Below are 20,324 nucleotides of genomic sequence, written 5' to 3'. Positions count from 1 at the left end.
AGCTTTTGGGATATACCCTAGGCCCTTACATAAAACCTAACTATGTCTTTAACATTAATAATTTTATTAACCTTTTAAAAACCTGGTGTCTCATACAACAATGATCACTGATTCCTCTGCACACATCACACTAAGATAAGTGACTGTGAGATGGAGCTGCCACCTAGATACCCATTTATATATACTAACCTGATATACTAACCTGATATACAAAGTAATATGCAAGATACTTTGTTGGAGCTGCCAGCTAATATCAATTTGTATAAACTAACCTGATGCACACAGTAATATGTAATATACTATGATGGAGTCATCACCTAAATAGCCTTTATATATACATTCCCATGGTGTGTGCAGAGATAATGGCAGCATCCTGGTGCATCAGCTGACTGTAGGTGTGACAGGATCGGTAGCATGTGTCACCCATCTATGGTCAGTGCTGGGGGTGAGTAATGTATAATCTGCACATTCTGAGGTCACAGTATGAGGATTATACAATCATTATGGAAACATTAATAGACTGCGTGTACTATATCAAGTATATATCTTCTGCAGGAGGGGAGAGGTATATGTGCTGGAAATGAGGATTCAGCAATTTGAAAATAATAATTTTAAATGACAGGGTCATATTTCTTATGTTTATTTAAATATATATCATTTTCCTAATATAATAAAACTCTATTATTCTAAAAGTAGATGCAATCTAGTCAATTTTGTGCTCTTTAAAAAAATTTTTTTCCTTATAGGACATATAAGGAGCAGGATTCCCACTAAAAATATAAGAAGACGTTGTGGAAAGTGACTTTTTCTCTGATCAAGCAAAATAAAAACATTTTGTTTTCTACTGGAGGATTCAAAAAATCTACTTTCATTTTCTGAATAGCAAAAACATTTACAGCTAATTTCTTATCTAATACACGATGAGTCTCACAGGAGAGAAACCGCATCTGTGCTCTGAGTGTGACAAAGGCTTTACATATAAATCACTGCTTCTCAGACATCAGAGGATTCACACAGGGGAGAAACTGCATCTGTGCTCTGAGTGTGACAAAAGCTTTACATGTAAATCAGAGCTTCTCAGACATCGGAGGATTCACACAGGAGAGAAACCATTTACATGTTCTGAATGCAGCCAATGCTTTTCCCAAAAGTCATCTCTTCTTACACATCAGAGGATTCATACACGAGAGAAGCCATTTACATGCTCTGAATGTATCAAGTGTTTTACACAACAATCAAATCTTCTTAGACATCAGAGGAGTCACAGAGGAGATAAACCATATAAATGCTCAGAATGCAGCAAGTGTTTTAGCACTAAGTCAAATTTTGTTACACATCAGAGGATTCATACAGGAGAGAAGCCATATAAATGCTCTGAATGCAGCAAGTATTTTACCACCAAGCATGAGCTTGTTATACATCTGAGGATTCACACAGGTGAGAAGCCGTTTAAATGCTCTGAATGTAGCAAATATTTTACCAATAAAAAACATCTTGTTATACATCAGAGGATTCACACAGGAGAGAAGCCATATAAATGCTCTGAATGCAGCAAGTGTTTTACACAACAGACATCTCTTCTTAGACACCAAAGGACTCACAGTAGAGATAACCCCTATATATGATAAGAAGTTAGCAAAGGATTTACTAGAAAGATAATACTTATTAATCAAACAATGAGTTACTATAATGGTCTGAATATATCATGTGTTTCATGATAACTTGTATCACTTCCTGTTTATATGTTTGTCTGCATTTATAGAACAAGCATACAAAATAATTCCATTTAATACAAACATGTAAATATAGAAACATACATACAATAAATAGTGTTAATGCAATTCCTTCTGTTTTCACAGTTGTCTATGCCTTGCTATCCTTAAATGAGCACACACAGTTATATTTGTAAAGATGTTGCATGATTTTAGTAAATCCATGTATGCATATTTTTTTATTATTTTTATTGCACATATTTTTCCACATACAACCATTAAGCATTTGTCATTCATTTTTTTTGCAGTTATAACAAAATCACAGTTACAATTTATAATCTTAGTTTAATTTAATATTATCTACATAACATTTTTCAGGTTGGAGAGTTTTCACTATTCTCAACATAGCCCTTTTTTGTCCCAATTTGATTTTACATAATCCCCAGTACATTTCATCCAATCACAGCAAAGCATTCTCTAATTTTCTTTTGGATTAGCATAGCTAATTTTTTTAAATATCCTCCAGAGATTTTAAAAAATACTTTCCAGAGTTTCTTTCCTTCTGGACTGTGCCTCTACCCAGTCCATACGAAAGATAGTAGAGCTTATCTAGAACAGAGACATTGGGGGACTCAGTGGCTGAACTCATGTCTGCAAAATTGATTTTATTTTTGCAGCTGCTGAAATTGCTAAAAGTATTTTCCGATTTCCCAGTATACAGTATATCCATTACCCTTTAGCATTATAATAAATAAAGCCTTCTCTGGATTCATCGGGAAATCTTTTTCGACATTTAAATTTATAAAACCTTGTATTATTTTCCAGAATTGCCTTATTATTGGACAGTACCAAAAATAATGGGTTAAGTCCCCACAATTTGTAAATTTACAGGAAGTTGATAATCCCATCTCCCTTCTTCTAGGAGAAGATAGATATACCCTGTGACATATTTTAAAAACATTTCCAAGAATATCAGCAATGGAAGTGATTTGTTTACTTTATTTAGTTCACCATATAACGTATCCAATGTCATAAACGGAAATCTCTCCCTCCATCTGCCAATTCCAGTTGTGATCTCTTTAATATCAACCAGTTCTCTTATAATAGAATTATAAAATTAAATTGCTTTTCACTCTAGGCTATTATGTAATAAAGTTTTATCTAGACTTCCAATTTCTTTCACCCAAAGTTTGAATTACCCTCTTTACATAGTGTTGGCCTTGAATAAATGCTAGATTAGGAGCTATAATCACTTTGTATTCCTCTCTTACTTGCCTATAAGATTAATGTTTCTTATATTGCATGTCCACAAGTTGTCCTTTACTTCTTAACCCCTCCCTCCTCCACTGGGCAAAAGGGTATAAAGCTGCTCCCTCCTGGAATTTTGGATTCTTTAATAAGTATTGAGATAGTAGGGTGTATTTTTATTCTACTTCTCAACAAATACCATGTTCTTATAGTGGACATTAATAAAGGATTTTTTAGATTATCCCGGTCTACCTTTTATTTTTTAGCATGAAGAAATGTTGACAACTACATATTTGAAAGGAATGAGCCCTCCAAGGAGGAATGGACATATTTATCTCTATCATGCAGCCAGTCTTTAATGGAGCACAGCTGCACTGAGAGGCTATACCATTCCAAATTTGGAAGATTCATTCCTCCCTTTATCATAGGTTGCTGTAATTTCTGTATGCTGATTCTTCCTTTTTTACCTTCCCTTGTAAATCTACCAAATAAGCTATTGATCTTATCTGTGTCACTTCTGTTTATTATCACTCGGAGTAACTGTATTGGGTACAATACATGCTGGAAGGATACCTTTATGATAAGGTCAACTTGCCCCATAAAAGAAATAGGGAGATTTTTCCATCCTTGAAGTTCATTTTCACATTTTCTTTATAACAGGCTTTAAATTCATGTTATAAAATAAACCTAGGTCCTTCAGAATTTTTACCCCTAAATTAGTTATACATTTGGAGGTTCACCTTATAGTTAGGTCCCCTGCTCATGTTGGGTTTCTAAAGCCCATCTTAAGATACATTGCCACTGATTTGTCTAATTTTATTGAAAATCCTGATGTTCTACCAAATTATGACAATGTATGCAACAATAGTATTTGGGAAAGTCTTAGATTTGGTATATACAGTAACATGTCATCTGCAAAGGTGATTATTTTAATCTCACTTTATCCAGCCACAATGCCCTTCAGGACTGACCAGTTCTGCAAATAACATAACATAGAGTCCAACACTAGATTGAACAAAATTGGAGAGAGTGGGCATCCCTGATGTGTGCCAATATTCATTGTTACTTTTTTGCTCTTATTACCATTAATTAGAATAAATGTACTAGGGGATTCATATAAGAATTGAATGAATTGTATAAACTTTTCCCCAAATTCTCTAGAACTTGTATCACTTCTATATGTTTACATGTGAGGACATTTTTATTTTCTGATTGTGACAAGTGTTTTATATAAATCAATCTTGTTGAAGACAGGTAAATAGAAACATCTGTAGTTGATCTGCTGCCACAGTGTAATAAATAATATGTATGGGGAAAACCCACAAAATTGCCTGAAATGATTATTTATCTTTTTGAAATGTAATTTGCCACTATCATGGCATAAGGCGCTGCTACTAGTGACACCTAATACTGTACAACACAGCAAACAAGAGAGAGAAGAGCAATTTTCCTGGAATATTGCACTGGTTTAAAACATAACTTTATACATTTCTTTATAAAAGTAAGATTATCCATATTGACAAATATTAGCAAAATAATAGAACATAAAAATAGTAAAGAAAGGGACAAATAGGTATAAGGAATTGATTAACATAATCAATGGAACTGTTGCAAGTGTTGATTGTGCTTCCGAAGTTGTAACTGATCTCTGTAATATACAGCAGTCCTGCTCATACAGGTACTGGGACTAGTAGAAGAAAGAGCTTTCTATCCATTTAAAAGTTTCACCAGCTCCTCTCAGGACTGTAATTCCTTCTATGGGTAACAGTGTAAGATAAAACTATAAATAAGGTGTCTTGTTTCCTCCAGTATATACGTATATATATATATATATATATGTGTATATATATATATATATATATATATATACACGTACATATGCACACACACACACACACTGGAGGAAACAGTGTATATATATATATATATATATATATATATATTTATATATGTACATAGAGATATAGATATATAGATAACAATTGGAAGCAAACGGCAGCACTCAGGAGACTTGTCAAATGACTGATACGTTTATGTAATCATTTTACATGATACCACACCAACGATTCAGGACACAGAACGCTATATATATATATATATATATATATATATTCCATAGACAATAAACCTTAAGGTTTCATATGTCCCATTGAAGCAGCTTAGACATGATCTGAAAATTCACAAAACCTAATGATTTTCTGCCACTCAAACTTCAAAAGCAATGAAATTACAATCATTAAGGCTGACGCCTTAATAGACGTGTTCCTTGTGCTATACATATATGGTATGCCATCACACCCTGTGGCTGATGGCAGATTCAGCACTCTCACAGAATGAGATTGCTGTCACTCACAAAATGGGGGACCTGCTAATTCACAGAATTGTGTGCTCATTGGAACACACACATGCAGTCTATGCAACTGAGGTTTGAGCAGTTATGTGGCTCCCACATCCCACTCAGTGCCCACAATCTTCCCATTTGATCACCAAAACAATCTTACTGGCTTCCAACATCCTTCTCACTGCATACATTTATCTCATTTAGAATACACCTTCAGCTCCCTTATTTTTAAAAATATCATACTCTGTCTATGCATGTACACTTTCTTCCCCTATATGCCTCCATGCTGCTATATATTCCCAAATCCCTACTGCTGTGTGGTCTCCCAACTGTGATAGTCTGTGTTCCCTCATCCGCACTAATGTTTTTCCCCAGCCGCAGCACCCTGCATCCGTGACTTCTCCACAGCCATGTTGCTGTCTTTCTCTCATCTGTGGCACTCTTTCTTCCTCCATCTGCACTACTCTGGTCCCCAACCATGCAACTCTGTCTCCCCCCAGCACCCGCACCACTATGTCTTCCTCCCCATCCACATCAATCTGTCTTCCCCAATCCCTAGTGCTTTGTGGTCTCCGCACTATGGTAATCTGCATTCTATCATTCGCACCAATCTTTCTTTCTCCATATGCACCACCCTGCATCCGTGTCACTTTGTTTCCTTCTGCACCACTGCCTTCCCCTAAGCCAAACAGCTGTCTTACTTTCCTCTATGGCATTCTTTCTTAATCCATTTGCAGCCCTCTGTCTCCCCAACTGTGCAACTCTGTCTCCTCCCCCCACCTGCACTACTCTGTCTTCCTACCCATATTCACTAATCTGTCTTCCCCAATCCCTACTGTTGTGTGTTCTCTTATCTGTGCTAGTCTGTATTCCATTATCCGCACCAATCTGTGCACCCATCTGCACTGCTCTGTCTTACCATGTCCATGCCACTCTCTATCCCCATCCACACTGCTATCCTCTCAAACCATGCAACTCTATTTCCCCCATCCACACCACTATGTTCCACCCATCTGCATTGCTTTGTCAACCCCCCCTCTGTACTGCTTAACCCTCCCTCTTCTACACACATTTGTGTCTCACCTATCCATGCTGCTGTGTCTCCGCCCCCCATCCACACCACTTTTATCCCATCTGCACAGCTCTATTTTCTGCTTTCACCTCAGTTGCATATACTGCATGTGTGTATTCCAATGAGCACACAATTCTGTGAATTAGCAGCTCCACCATTTTGTGAGTGACAGCAATCTTATTCTGTGAGACTGCTGAATCTGCAGCATACAATATCTGTATTGCGCAAGGAACACGTCTATTAACGCATCAGGCTTAATGATCAGAATTTCATTGCTTATTTTAGTTTGAGTGGCAGAAAATCAATAGGTTTTGTGAATTTTCAGATCATGTCTAAGCAGCCATAATGGGACATATGAAACCGTAAATTTTTTTGTCTATGGAATTTCATAGCTTTTTTAAAATGTATTAACTAGCAGGGTTTGGATGAGCAAACCGGGCCACCTGCAGGGGAAAGGGCAACAAAATGGTACTCTAAAGCAGGTGGAAGAGGGGACAGCCACACAGGAGGTTGGTTTGGGAGGTGCAGAGAGCGAGACGGTTGTAGGCATGTAGTGTAGCGGCAGCAGCATTGCAACAAGCACAGGTCTCTGAGCCGGTCCTGGTTCTGGAATTACAGGGGGAAAAATGCAAAGAGCTCCCCCTGTATTTCCCAGAACCAGCATGCACTCCATCACAGGGTGGGGGTGATGCCACAGCCAGGGGAGCCCTTTCACTGGGCCCCCCAGCTTCAGCATCACCCCTGACCGCTAGTCAGCCCAGACCAGGGATCCCTGGGGAGTTGGGCCCCCCAATAAAGGGGTATCCCTCCTCAGGGCACCCCAGGCCCAGGCTAATAGCCCAGGGCTATCCCCGGCACCCCTGTGGGGTTTGTGCTGGCTTGATTGTGTATAGTGTGGTGAAGAATAAAATATAAATATTGTCTTTTGCAGTAGTACTACATGTCCCAGCAAGTCTACCCCGCATTCTGGTACTTGGTGAACCACAAGTAGCAGCAGGCAGGGCATTAAGGGCCTGCTGGCACCTATAGTACCCCTGCAAAAGAAATATTAAAATAAACAGACACCATTTTTAAAAGTATTTAGTATGCCAAACCATCACCTGGAGGGCAATGGCCTTTAAGCTCTTTTACATGGCCATCGCCCATCCCGGGCTTCTACTGCATCTTCACCTGGAGCGCGGCGGCCATTAAGCTCTTTTGCGCGGCCACTCCCCAGCCAGGGATTCCCAGCATCTTATGTCTTCAGCTGGTCTTCTCTCCAGCTCCCCAGCTAATGAACTAAATGGACGGGGCATGATGGCTCTATTTAAGCCAGCCGAGGGGCCGGGGTGATGACATTGCGAGCCATGATTGTCTCGAAGCGGCCATCTTTGAATTTTCAAAAATTGCGTTGGGGCGCCATTTTTGAAAAGGGCACGCTCAGTACTCACCATTGAATTCACAGGTGAGAACTGCTCATTGGCTGAGCGGCAGAAGGCTCGCTTCTCTCAGCCAGTGATCACTCCGCACCGGATTTCTGGACTAAAATGCTGGAATTCAGTTAGTAGTGTTCTTGTAGAACACTACTAAAGTTCGTGGGAATGGATATCTCCGTTTTTTTTTTCCAAGACCCTGGATTGTGTGCAGAGGACCTGATACATGCATAGGAGGAGGTGAGTATGAAATTTTTTTTTTACAGGTACCCCATTGGATAATCTACTGGAGAAGAGGAGAGATTGGCTTCAGGGATACTAGCTGAGTATGTGAGATAGTGTGTATGCATGTGTGAGTACATGTGTGTGTTCATGTATGTTTTAGTAAAATTATACATTTCTACTGTGTGTTGAGTGTTTTTTTTAATATTGCTTTTGCTGTGGAACTAAAAGTGCCAGCAAGCCCGTAATGCCCCGCATGCTAATACTTGTGGTTCTCTAAGTACCAGCATGCAGGGGAGGATTGCTGGGAACTGTAGTTCCACAGCAAAAGCCAATATTTATATTTTTAAATGCACCACAATATACATAATCAACCTGGCACCCACCACCCAGGGGTGCCGGGGATAGCCCCGGGCTATCAACCTGGGCGTGGGGTGCCCTGTGGAGGGGGATTCCATTATAGGATTCCCAACTCTCCAGGGCTCCCCAGCCTGGGCTGACTAGTAGTCAAGGGTGATGCTGCAGCTGGGGGCCTGGTGAAAGGGCTCCCCTGGCTGTGCTATCACCCCCCCACTAGAAGGAGTCCAGTGCTGGTTCTGGGAAATACAGGGGGAGCCCTATGCATTTTTCCCCCTGTATTTCAAAAACCAGGACTGGCTCAGAGCCCTGTGCTGGTTCCACTAAATACGGGGGACCCCTACGTTATTTGTCCCCCATATTTTGGCAACTAGGACAGGTTCTGAAAAGCCTGGTGCTGGTTGTGCTTAATACAGGGGACCACCACGTTGTTTGTCCCCTGTATTTAGCACAACCAGTACTTGGGGGGTGGAGCCACGCCATTTTTTTTAATTAAACTCAGGCAGCCAGTCTTGGTTGTGCTTAAATGCAGGGGACAAATGACTTAGGGGTGCCCCATATTTAAGCACAACCAACACCGGGCTAGTCAGAACCAGCCCTGGTTGTTAAAAAATGGGGGACAAATGATGTAGGGGTCCCCCGAAAGTTGTGCAACCAGCACGAGGCTGTGATCCGGTCCTGGTTCTGGAAATACAGGGGAAAAAATTTGTAGGGTCCCAGTGTATTCTCCAGGACCAGCAGTGGACTATTTCTGATGGGGGGCTGATGCCACAGCCTGGGGAGCCCTTTCACTGGGCCCCCCAGCCACAGAATCAGTCCTGACCACTAGTCATTCCAGGCTGGGAATCCATGAGGAGCTATTGACCCATCCAATAAATGGGTCCCCATCCTCAGTGCACCCCAGGCCTAGGCTGATAGCCCGAGGCTATCCCCAGCACCCCTGGGTGGTGGGTGCCAGGTTGATTGTGTGATGTGGTGCATTTTAAAGAATATTTTCTTCTGCAGGTGAACTACAGGTCCCAGCATGCCTCCCTGCATACTGGAACTTGAAAAACCACAAGTACCAGCATGCTGGGCTTTAGGGCCCACAGCCACCTGTAATGCACCTGTAAAAAATATATAAAACAACACAACACACTTTAATATTGCAATATTTTATTTTACAGGTCTTCACCTGGGGGACGGCAGCCTTTAAGCTCTTTTATTTGGCTCCACCACCACAGGGCTTAGGCCTCTTCACCTAGTGGGCGCCAACCTACCAGGGCTTCAGGGACTTTGCCCGGCAGGCACCAACTTGCCAGGGCTTTGGCATCTTCGCCTGGTGGATGCCAACCCACCAGATCTTCGGCGTATTCACCTGGCGGGCACCTACCGCCAGGTCTTTGATGTCTTCACCTTGTGGGCGGCAACCAGTTTCAGCTATTTTTCATGGCAGCCGCCTACTAGGACTTCCGGCATCTTTGCTTGGTGGTTGCCAACCTGCCAGGGCTTTGGTGTCTTCACCTATTGGGTGGCAGCCTATGATAGCTCTTTTTCGGTGCTGCCTCCCACTTGAACTTCTGGTGTCTTCACATGATGGGCACCAACCCCCCAGGGCTTTGATGTCTTCACCTAGTGGGCGACATCCTGTGATAGCTCTTTTTCATGGCTGCCTCCCACTAGGATTTCTAGTGTCTTCGCCTGGAGGGTGCCAACCTGCGAGGACTTCAGCGTCTTTACCTGGGAGGCACAAACCTGCTAGGGCTGTTGCGTCTTTGCCTGGTGGGAGCCAACCTGCCAGGGCTTTGAAGTCTTCACCTAGAGGGCGGCAGCCTGTGTTAGCTCTTTTTCAAAACTGCCACCCAATAGGTCTTATGGCATCTTCGCACGGAGGGTGCCAACCCACCAGGGATTTGGCCTCTTTGCCTTCCGGGCACAAACCAGTTAGGGCTTCAGCATCTTCGCCTGGCAGGCACCAACCTGCCAGGGCTTCGATGTCTTCACCTAGTGAGTGGCAGCCTGTGTCAGCTTTCTTTTGTGGCTGCCTCCCACTAGGACTTCCGGCGTCTTCCCCATTTGGGCACCAACCTGCCAGAGCTTCAGTCTCTTCGCCTAGTGGGCATCAGCCTGTGATAGCTCTTTTTCAGTGATGCCTCCCACTAGGACTTCTGGTGTTTCTGTCTGAATGGCTCCAACCCGCCAGGGCTTTGGCATCTTCACCTGGCAGGAGCCAACCCACCAGGGTTTGATGTCTTCACCTAGTGGGCGTCAACCTGTGTAAGCTCTTTTTCATGGCTGCCTCCCACTAGGACTTCCGGCTTTTTCGCCTGGTGGATGCCAACCCACTAGAGCTTTGGCGTCTTCACCTGGCGGGCGCCGAATCGCCAGAGCTTTAACATCTTCACCTAGTGGGTAACAGCCTGTGTCAGCTCTTTTTCATGGCTCCTGCCCACTAGGACTTATGGTGTCTTCACCTGGTAGGCGCCAATCTGCCAGGTATTCGGCATCTATACCTGGTGGGCACCAATCCACCAGGGCTTTGATGTCTTCATCTACTGGGTGGCAGTCTCTGTCAGCTCTTTTTCATGGCTACCTCAACTAGGACTTCTGGCATTTTTGTCTGGCAGATGCCAACCTGCCAGGGCTTTGGCTCTTTAATATGCAATATTTTATTTTACAGGTATTCACCTGGGGGACAGCGGCCTTTAAGCTCTTTTATGTGGCCACCACCACCCCAGGGCTTAGGCCTCTTCGCCTGGTGGGCACCAACCTACCAGGGCTTCGGCATTATTGCCTGGTGGATTCCAACTCACCAGGGCTTCGGCATATTCACCTGGCGGCCACCAACCCGCCAGGTCTTTGACGTCTTCGCCTAGTGGACGGCAGCCTGTGTCTGCTCTTTTTCATGGCTGCCACCCACTAGGACTAATGGCATCTTCACAGGGTGGGCGCCAACCCGCCAGGGCTTTGGCTTCTTCACCAGGCTGACACAAACCCACTAAAGCTTCAGCATCTTCGCCTGGCAGGCACCAACCTGTGAGGGCTTCGATGTCTTCACCTAATGGGTGGCAGCCTGTGTCAGTTCTTTTTCGTGGCTGGCTCCCACTAGGACTTACGATGTCTTTGCCTGGTGGGTCCCAACCTGCAAGGGCTTCGTTGTCTTCACCAAGTGGGCAGCAGCCTGTGATAGCTTTTTTTCGGTGATGCCTCCCACTAGGACTTCTGTTGTCTTTGCCTGGAGGGCACCAACCCGCCAGCGCTTCGACGTCTCCACCTAGTAGTCGACATCCTGTGTCAGCTCTTTTTCATAGAGTTTCATAGCTGCCACCCACAAGGACTTATGGCGTCTTCACCAGGCGGGCACCAACCCGCCAGTGCTTCAGCATCTTTGCCTGGTTGGACTCAACCTGCCAGGGCTCGATGTCTTCACCTAGTGTCTGCAGCCTGTGTCAGCTCTTTTTCATGGCTGCCTCCCACTAGTACTTTTGACATTTTCGCCTGGTGGATGCCAATCTGCCAGTGCTTTGGCATCTTTACCTGGTGGGCGCCATACCGCCAGAACTTCAACATCATCACCTAGTGGGCATCAGCCTGTCAGCTCTTTTTCATGGCTCCTGCCACTAGGACTTATGGCGTCTTTGCCTGGTGGGTGCCAACCATCTAGGGCTTCAGCATCTTTGCCTGGTGGGAACCAACCTGCTAGGGCTTTGGCATCTTTACCTAGTGGGCGACAGCCTGTGTCAGCTCTTTTTCATGGCTCCTGCAACTAGGACTTATGGCATCTTTGCCTGGTGGGTGCCAACCTGCTAGGGCTTCAGTGTCTTTGCCTGGTGGGTACCAACCTGCTAGGGCTTTGGCATCTTTACCTAGTGGGCGACAGCCTGTGTCAGCTCTTTTTCATTGCTGCCACCCACTAGGACTTATGGTATCTTCGCCTGTTGGGTGCCAACCCAGCAGAGCTTCACACATTTTCAGCTGGTGGCCACCAACCTGCTAAGGCTTTGGAGTCTTCATCTGGTGGGTGACAACCCACCAGGGCTTCAACATCTTCACCTAGTGGGCAGCAGCATGTCAACTCTTTTTCATGGCTGCCACCCACTTGGACTTCCAGCATTTTTGCCTGGCAGATGCCAACCCACCAGGGATTTGGCTTCTTCGCCTGGTGGGTACCCACACACCAGGGATTCTGGCATCTTCACCTGGGGGGCGAAGATGCCAGGGCTTCTGTGGTCCTCTTCAGGAAAATCAAAGATGGCAGCCATGAGCCAATCACGGCTCACAACGTCATCATCTGTGCACCAGGCAGCTGCAGGACTTGCACCTGTTCAGGTGTTGGCAGCGGGCCAGGATCCACGCTGCCTACAACATCTGAGACCTGCCACTGCTGATGTCCCTGCCACCACTACCATTGTTTTTTTACCAGTGCTGCTACCACCCACAAATGATGACCATCTTGCTACACCCAAGTGAAGCCACTATGACTACACCTGCTGGAGTCACCTACTATGGCTGCGCAACAAGTTGAGAAGTTCTATTTTTATAATGGCACATTCTTGAGGTAATAGCTTTAAAACTGTAATTTTTTAATTTACCTGAACCCCAAAAACACATACCCGGGCACAATAGCTACCTAATAAAACAAACCCCAAGTCTAAATTCCACCCCTACCCTGATTTTTGCATTCAAAAAAATCCCCCATAGATTATAGCATACAAGGATTCATAAATGAGACTGTCAGAAAAAAGTGACAGTTGGAGCTTTAGATTACTCCCAAATCCTCATTTTTTATGTTTTTACCCTGACATTTGGCATGCAGCACCATGCGACAGTTCTACCCAGCCTGGCCAAATTTCAGATCCGTACCTCCTATAACTTTTGAGGTGTAGCTCCTTAAACACCCTGACCCCCCTTTAGAATTCTCTATGGAGAAATCCATTTTTTAGATGCAGCCTTAATATAAGGGCACGACTGTGCCCTTATAATATATGTATTATAAGTTGTGCCCTTATATTATTACTGAACCAAAACAATGAAAATCTACATAGAAAATTCTGGAGGGGGTCACGATATTAAAGGGCTGCACCTCAAAAGCTATAGAAGGTACCAAGCTGAAGTTTGGCATTGGCAGATAGAATTGTCAAAATTTGGCAAGGTGCTGCTTGCTAAATTTCAGGGCAAAAACATAAAAAATTAGGATTTGGGAGTAATCAAAATTATCAACTGTCATTTTTTCTGACTCTCAGTTAGGACCACTTTTCTGCTGTTCTCTATGGGGGATTTATGGGAACATATAACTTAGGTTAGGGGGTGAATTAAGACTTGGGGTTTGATTTATAAGGTAGCTATTGTTCCAGAATAGGGCCTTTTTGGGTTCAAGTAATTGAGAAAGTTACAGTTATTAAACTATTACCTCACAAATCTGCCATTACAGAGATAGAAAGTTTAAATTCCTTGCAAAGCCTCAGTAGGAACCTTTAGCAGGTGTACTCAATGTGGCTTCACTTGGGTGCACCAAGTAGTATGTCCTCTGCAGGTGGTAGCAGGGGCCAGGACCAGAGGGAAGGAAGCTGGCATTTGTGATGCCAGGACCCAGGAGAAGGTAGTGGGTAATAGCATCTGCTAACACTTGCGGGAGAAAGCAGGTGGTGGTGGTGGCCATTAGTGGCCAAGGTAGTGGGCAGTAGGACCCAGGGGAGGCATCTGGCATCTGTTGCAGATGCAGGCTTCAAGCATGCATATGTGTGTAAAAAGATTTTAATTTGTAAAAAAAAAACGGCATGCCCCTTGCCCCAACTGAGCAACCAGTACTGGACTTCTAGTGACCCAGAACTGGTTGTGCAAAATAAGGAGGACAAATTACATTGGTGTCACCTGTATTAAGAACAACAGGCTAATCCAAACCAGTCCTGATTGCCAGAATACAGGGAATAAATGACCATATTCAGTGCAACCAGCACTGGGCTCTGAGTTGGTCCTGGTTCTGGAATTACAAGATAAAAAAAGCATAGGGTACCAATGTATTTACCAGAACCAGCACTGGACCATTTCTAGTGGGAGCTGATGCCAGAGCCAGGGGAGCCCTTTCACCAGGGTCCCCAGCTAGTCAGCCCAGGCTGGGATCCATGGGGAGCTGGGGGCCCCCCAATAAAGTGTTACTTCTCTTCAGGGGACCCCAGGCCCAGGCTGATAGCCTGGGGCGATCCCTGGCACACCTGGGCATTGGGTGCTGAGTTAATAGTGTAGTGTGGTGCATATTAAAGTCCCAGTAAGCCTCCCCACATACTTGTATTTGGAAAACCACAAATACAAGCAAGCAAAGGATTAAGGGATTGCTGGTAGCTTTACTATTCCTACAAAAGAAATATTGAAATAAAACAGAGACACATTTTTTTAATATTGTTCTTGTCTGCAGCTTTAAGTGAAAGATGGCAGCCTGGAGAGGGGGACCATTTTACTGGGGGGTCCCCAGCTCCCCAGGGATCCCTAGCATGGACTGACTAGTGGTCACGGTTAGTGCTTTGGCTGGGGGGCCAAGTCAAAGAGCTCCCCTGGCTGTGGCATTAGCTCCCTGCTATTAAAAGTCCAGTGCTGGTTTTGGATAATACAGGGGGACTTTACTAATTTTTATCCCCTGTATTTCCAGGACCAGTTCCAAATCAGAGCTCAGTGATGGTTGCGCAAAGTATGGGGGACCCCTACATTGTTTGTCCCCCATATTTTGGCAACCAAGGTTGGTTCTGACTAGCCTGTTGCTAGTTGTGATTATGTACAGGGGAGTCCTATGTTATTTGTCCCCTGTATTTAAGCACAACTAGCATGGGCACTTAACAGCCTGGGGCTGGTTCTGCTTTTGCGGGGGTCATTTCACACAATCAACCCATCACCCACTGCCTAGGGGTGCCGGGGATAGCCCCATGCTATCAGCCCAGGCCTTGGGTGCCCTGGAGAGGGGGACCCTTTTATTGGGCCAGGAGGTCCCCAATTCCCTAGGGATTCCCAGCCTGGGCTGATTGGTGATCAGGTTTGATGCTTTGGCTGGGGGACCTAGTGAAAGGGCTCCCCTGGCTGTGGCATCAGCCCTCCACTAGAAAAAGTCTGGTGGTGGTTCTGGAAAATATAGGGGAACCCTATGCAAATTTTCCCACTGTATATACAGAACCAGAACCAGATCAGAGCCCAGTGTTGGTTGAGTAAAGTAAAGTGACCCCTACTTTGTTTGTTCCCTATATTTTGGCAATCAGGGCTGGTTCTGAGATTGATGGAACAGGAGAAAATATTCACACATCATAACACTGCATAGACCGCTCTGGGGAACAGTACGAGTGCTGGCTTTATTTATAGGGGTCTGAAAAGGTTAGTCACCATGAGTCAGCTTTATGCATGTGCACAAACAACTTGTTTGTGCCCCCCAATACTGACTGGACATATAGATAAGACAAACATATGACATTATGATGCATATTCTTGTTGTGTTCCTCGCCTGCCATCTTCGTCAACATCTTCTATCTTGTTATCATCAGACTGTCCAAGTATTTTATCTTCTCTATTCAAGACTGTATAGTGAACAACATGTTTTTCTGAAACTTCAAACTTATGTAACTCTTAAAATCACTCTTAAAGCGACATACACATAGATAGAGCATTTAATAATCTAAGCATTCCATGCTAATATTTCCCTCTTATTATCAAATGATCTATCTGTCAGTAGAAATGTCCATGTTTCTTTAGTAACTCCTTCTGGAGCCTTTTGATGTTCTTGTTGTTCCTCATCTTTCTTTGGCCTTTATGACTTTTGTTTCCTGCATATCAGTTACCTACAATAACCAGCATATGACCTTATAGTGCCTATGTTATCCACATGTTATCCTAAGGACCACATATAGATAGAGAAAAATATCATTCAGCATGTATCATTGGTGTTTATCATAGGAACTATTCTTACTGTTGCTTGAAGGTCAATCATGCCAGGAGGAAAGATCGAGGAATCAGGTATCTGGACATCGGGGATTAGAGTATAGGCCCCCCTCATATGTAACTCCCAGGTGTTAATGAGACCTCTCCTGGGGTGCGGAGTCTAGTCCACCTGATGGTATTCACCAGTGACCCCTCCAAGCAGGATATGGGCTTTGCTGCACCAAGTGAACAGGACGTGGCCCCCAAGATTGGTACCTGGAGCAAACACTGAGTATAATGCAGGAGGACTATACCTTCTTGTGTTGAGGGTTAATTCAGAATTCTTGATCTTCACTTATTTCACTCAAGCAAGAGCGCTTCTGCTCATCTTCTTTAGTTATGTAGTAAGTTGCTTGATCACTCTATCTCCATTGTTCACTTCTTATGGTGCGATGCTGTGAACCCAAGTGTCTCTTCCTTCCAGCTTTACTGCAGTAGGTGTAGTCTGCAACACCTGAAATGGGCCTTCGTATCGAGGTTCAAGTGCCCTTCTCACATGTCTTTTGAAATACATCCAGTCCCCTGGACTCAATGAATGAGTACTGTCATCAGAGTCTGGATCTGGAATGGAAGAGAATACTTGACAATGGAGGTTAGTTAAAGCTTTACACATTGCTTTTACATAAGCAGTTAAATCTTCATAGTTAAGCTGTAACTGCTGAGGGAAGTAACACCCTGTCTTAGGTACTGTATCAAAGCTTATGTGTCTTTACAGAGTTGGTTCTAATAGAGAACAAAACTGTTGGTAGACATTGTAATACTGGGTCTTGCAATACTGCATTCTTTACTGCTGTACATGCATAAGCAATGATCTTTATTTCTGGTGTCTGTTTCTTGGTAGGGGCCTGTATCTTTACAATTGCTTCTTTCTGATGTTAGTTCAAGGGCAATGAATAGCTGATTAATCAAAGTTGCATGCTTGATATAATTTCTGGTTTCTTCAGGTAGGGACAACTTTGTGGATCTCATACCTGGAATTTCTGTAGAGGTTTGGCTGTTTGTCCTTCTGCCAAGATTCAAGCTTCCTTGAGTAAACACAATTCTTCTTCTTGTGCTGAGCACTATGGAGGTAGTGCTGTATAAGTTAAGATGTCTGTGTTTGAAGTAGGGATGTGCAGTCTCGGTTTTACTCGGATTTACTCGGTTCTTATCGCCACTTTACCGCAAATTCAGATTTATTTTATTGGCTATCCAAAACACATGATAGGCGACAGCCAATAAAAAGATCTGAGTAAATCCGAGTAAAACCTAACCCGCTCACCCCTAGTTTGAAGTGTCTGTATATCCTGTGTATATGCTCCCATTAACATAGTATCTGGAGCCATCTACATTCAGGATTCTGTAAAGGAGTGTCCATTACATGATGAAGAGCCCTGACTTTAACTTACATAAGAGCTAAACAATCATGATGAGGGAAAAAAGTATGTATATTTTCTTTACTACCTTTACTGACAACTTCTGACAATTTCTTCCTCCTTATTACATGATCTGTCTTCATCTGTAATCTCAGTACCTTCTTCCTTATCCCATGATTCAACTTCATCTGTACTTTTTCCTGTTTGAGGGATCATTTCACAGGCTCATTTCCCCTCTTATGAATCATTGATAGGAAGGTGAGTCACTGGATTGAAAACTTGTGCATCTTAAGATGGTTACATGAGATGTGCTTAACAAAGCTACTTCATACCTGGCTAAACTTACAGTGGACAGGTGCTTGGTTCGTTCTTGACCAATTACTGTATAAGGTCTTGAAATACTTCTGATTTTTCAACTTTACTTAATTTACATGATGCATTTTCTTCAGGTCAATGGATACTGTCTTATTGATACTGGGAGAGTATTTGGCTTTAGGGTAAGTTTGGACAAGCTGTACTGCTAGAAGCCCAACATTGTCTTTTCTTTTGTAGCATATCTTACTTCGGACTTTCATTCCAGTAATACTGTAGCTTGTGGGGGTCTCTGCTGAGAATAATATACAGCTGCAGTCAACTGTTCATCCTGTTTCTTTTTTTAAAACCTGAAGTTAGTATTACTCTGTCCGGAGTGTACTTAATACATACTTCTTAACTTGAATATTACTTCTGCTCCCAGTAGGTTGACTTGGACATTTAGGTGAAATCAAAAACTTAATTGGTACCTGTAGTTGCTCAGATCCTATCTTCATTAGTACAGGCTCACATTCTTGTAAGTTCGCTTCACTTTCTTCAAGTCCAGTCACTGTTAAACTTTATTAGATAATAGATTGTTTGGTACCTCCTCTTCATCATAGGCTAGTTCACTTTGCTCCGCTCTTCATTAAACATTCACACTGCTTTCCAATAGGTAAAGTCATTGCTTCATTTCTTTTTGCTTCATGCTTGTCTTGATGAATTGTGGTCAGCAGTATAAAGTGGGAGGTACAAAGGAGTGCCTACATCCTATGCTTGGGTTCTTCTCTGTTCTTCCTGCCATTTTTTGTATTTGTCACAATCACTTTTCATGTGACCTCTTTTTCTGCAGAAAAAACATAGCCCCCATTCCTTCATTTTATTTGCATCAAAAGGAATCCTTCTCTTGGTGTTTTCAGTAGGATCTCTGCATCTTGTCTTGTCTTGTACCACATGCACTATTATTTTCTGTGCTGCAGTCTTTCCTCTCTGTCTGTTATTTTTATCTCGCTCTCTGTCTTCTATACTCTCCACTACTTGAAGTACAGAGGGAACTTCCAATGTTCCTGCTTCTGGTTCTATTGGATATGATTGTCCACATAGTTTCAATAATCGAGTCTTACACTTCTTTTCACGTTGCGGATCTGTCATGAGGACATCATCTTCAGGTGTTTGTGTAGACTGGTCATGGTATTGCTTTAGGTTTTGTTCGATGTTAGGTGCTGCTGGAGCGAGATTCCCTTTTTTCTTTGCTGTTTCAATTGTAGTTTCTCTGTCGTTTGTCGCCTATATCATTTGGTTATTCTTGTTATGGGGGTCTGGCGCGAACAAAGCCACTATATCTTGCATACCGGACAATGTACAGGGTCTGTGTTGCTCTTGAGTTCCTTCCAAGTCTCCTGCTTCATCAACAACACATTGGTCTTGGGTAGGACATATTGGAGGCACTTCATCTGGTGGTGGTTCTGGTGTGCCCGTGCTTATTGCTGTCATATCAGCTAGAGCTTTCTCTGACGCTGCCATTAGCTCTCGTTGCAATCTCTTGCTTTCTGATATTGTCAGATGTAGCTGTTATCTCTATATCTCAGATTATCAATTCAAATAGTCCTAAAAAAATACAATGAGCTTCTAAGCTTTAACTAATAACGTGACTTTGCGATCATCTGAAGCATCCTTTAGCAGCACACAGCTAAACAAAACCATAGCTATCGTCTGTACAGTATATCCTAAATAAATTTCTTTCTGCTCAAAAATGTCTAAACCTCAAAAATGTCTAAACCTTGATCATTAACTTTATAAACTTTTACTTCTCTTTGGTCGACCATTCTTTAATAAAACATTAATCCTGTACGTACTTTACATTTTCTATAATTAAAACCTTTTCCTTATTCTGCATTCCAGTCTTAAATCTGCATTATCTGTGCTATATTTAAAAGAATGCAAAAAGTGACATACCTTCCTTATCTGTGGTCGTGCATTCACGTATTAAATATGATGTGCACAGCCACAAAAACTTTTAATAATTTCTTATCTTATATCAACAGCTTGGCTGTTGACGTGACTTAGTCACTCCCCCCCTCTCTTTCTGCTAGCCGCTTCTTATAGTCAATTTCTTTAGCAGCATTTGGGGGAGACAGACTACCACTTGCTCGCAGGATTATTCAACATTATGCAATTGCATTCTAATAGAGATACCTTTCTTATACATATAGATTACTGCCAGATAAACATACATTAAAACCTTTGTCAATTACTGTTTACGTTTTTTAAAACAACTATTACTTTTAATTGTGTATAATGCTTGTTCTAAGTATCCTTTCTCATGGATTTCAATTTCCTATTGCGTAGGCTGTGTCTTACTTCCCCTCACTGAGTTTGTGC

General features: G+C 43.0%; 1 protein-coding gene across 1 annotated transcript in view; it reads left to right on the top strand.

Moving 5' to 3' along the window:
- Positions 1-920: 920 nt before the first annotated feature.
- Positions 921-20,324, top strand: part of LOC148522652 (uncharacterized) — a 281,599-nt gene continuing 262,195 nt past the window's right edge. The window contains exons 1-2 of the mRNA XM_088473978.1: positions 921-1,602; positions 6,853-6,855. Of these exons, the coding sequence (XP_088330104.1) occupies positions 921-1,602; positions 6,853-6,855 (685 nt within the window). The remainder of the gene's footprint in view (positions 1,603-6,852; positions 6,856-20,324) is intronic.

The sequence above is a fragment of the Taudactylus pleione genome, unplaced genomic scaffold (assembly GCF_031769625.1).
Source record: "Taudactylus pleione unplaced genomic scaffold, aTauple2 ptg000145l, whole genome shotgun sequence".
Lineage (NCBI taxonomy): Eukaryota > Metazoa > Chordata > Amphibia > Anura > Myobatrachidae > Taudactylus > Taudactylus pleione.
Note: the sequence above shows the minus strand (reverse complement) of the source record. Positions and strands in the feature narration are given on the sequence as shown.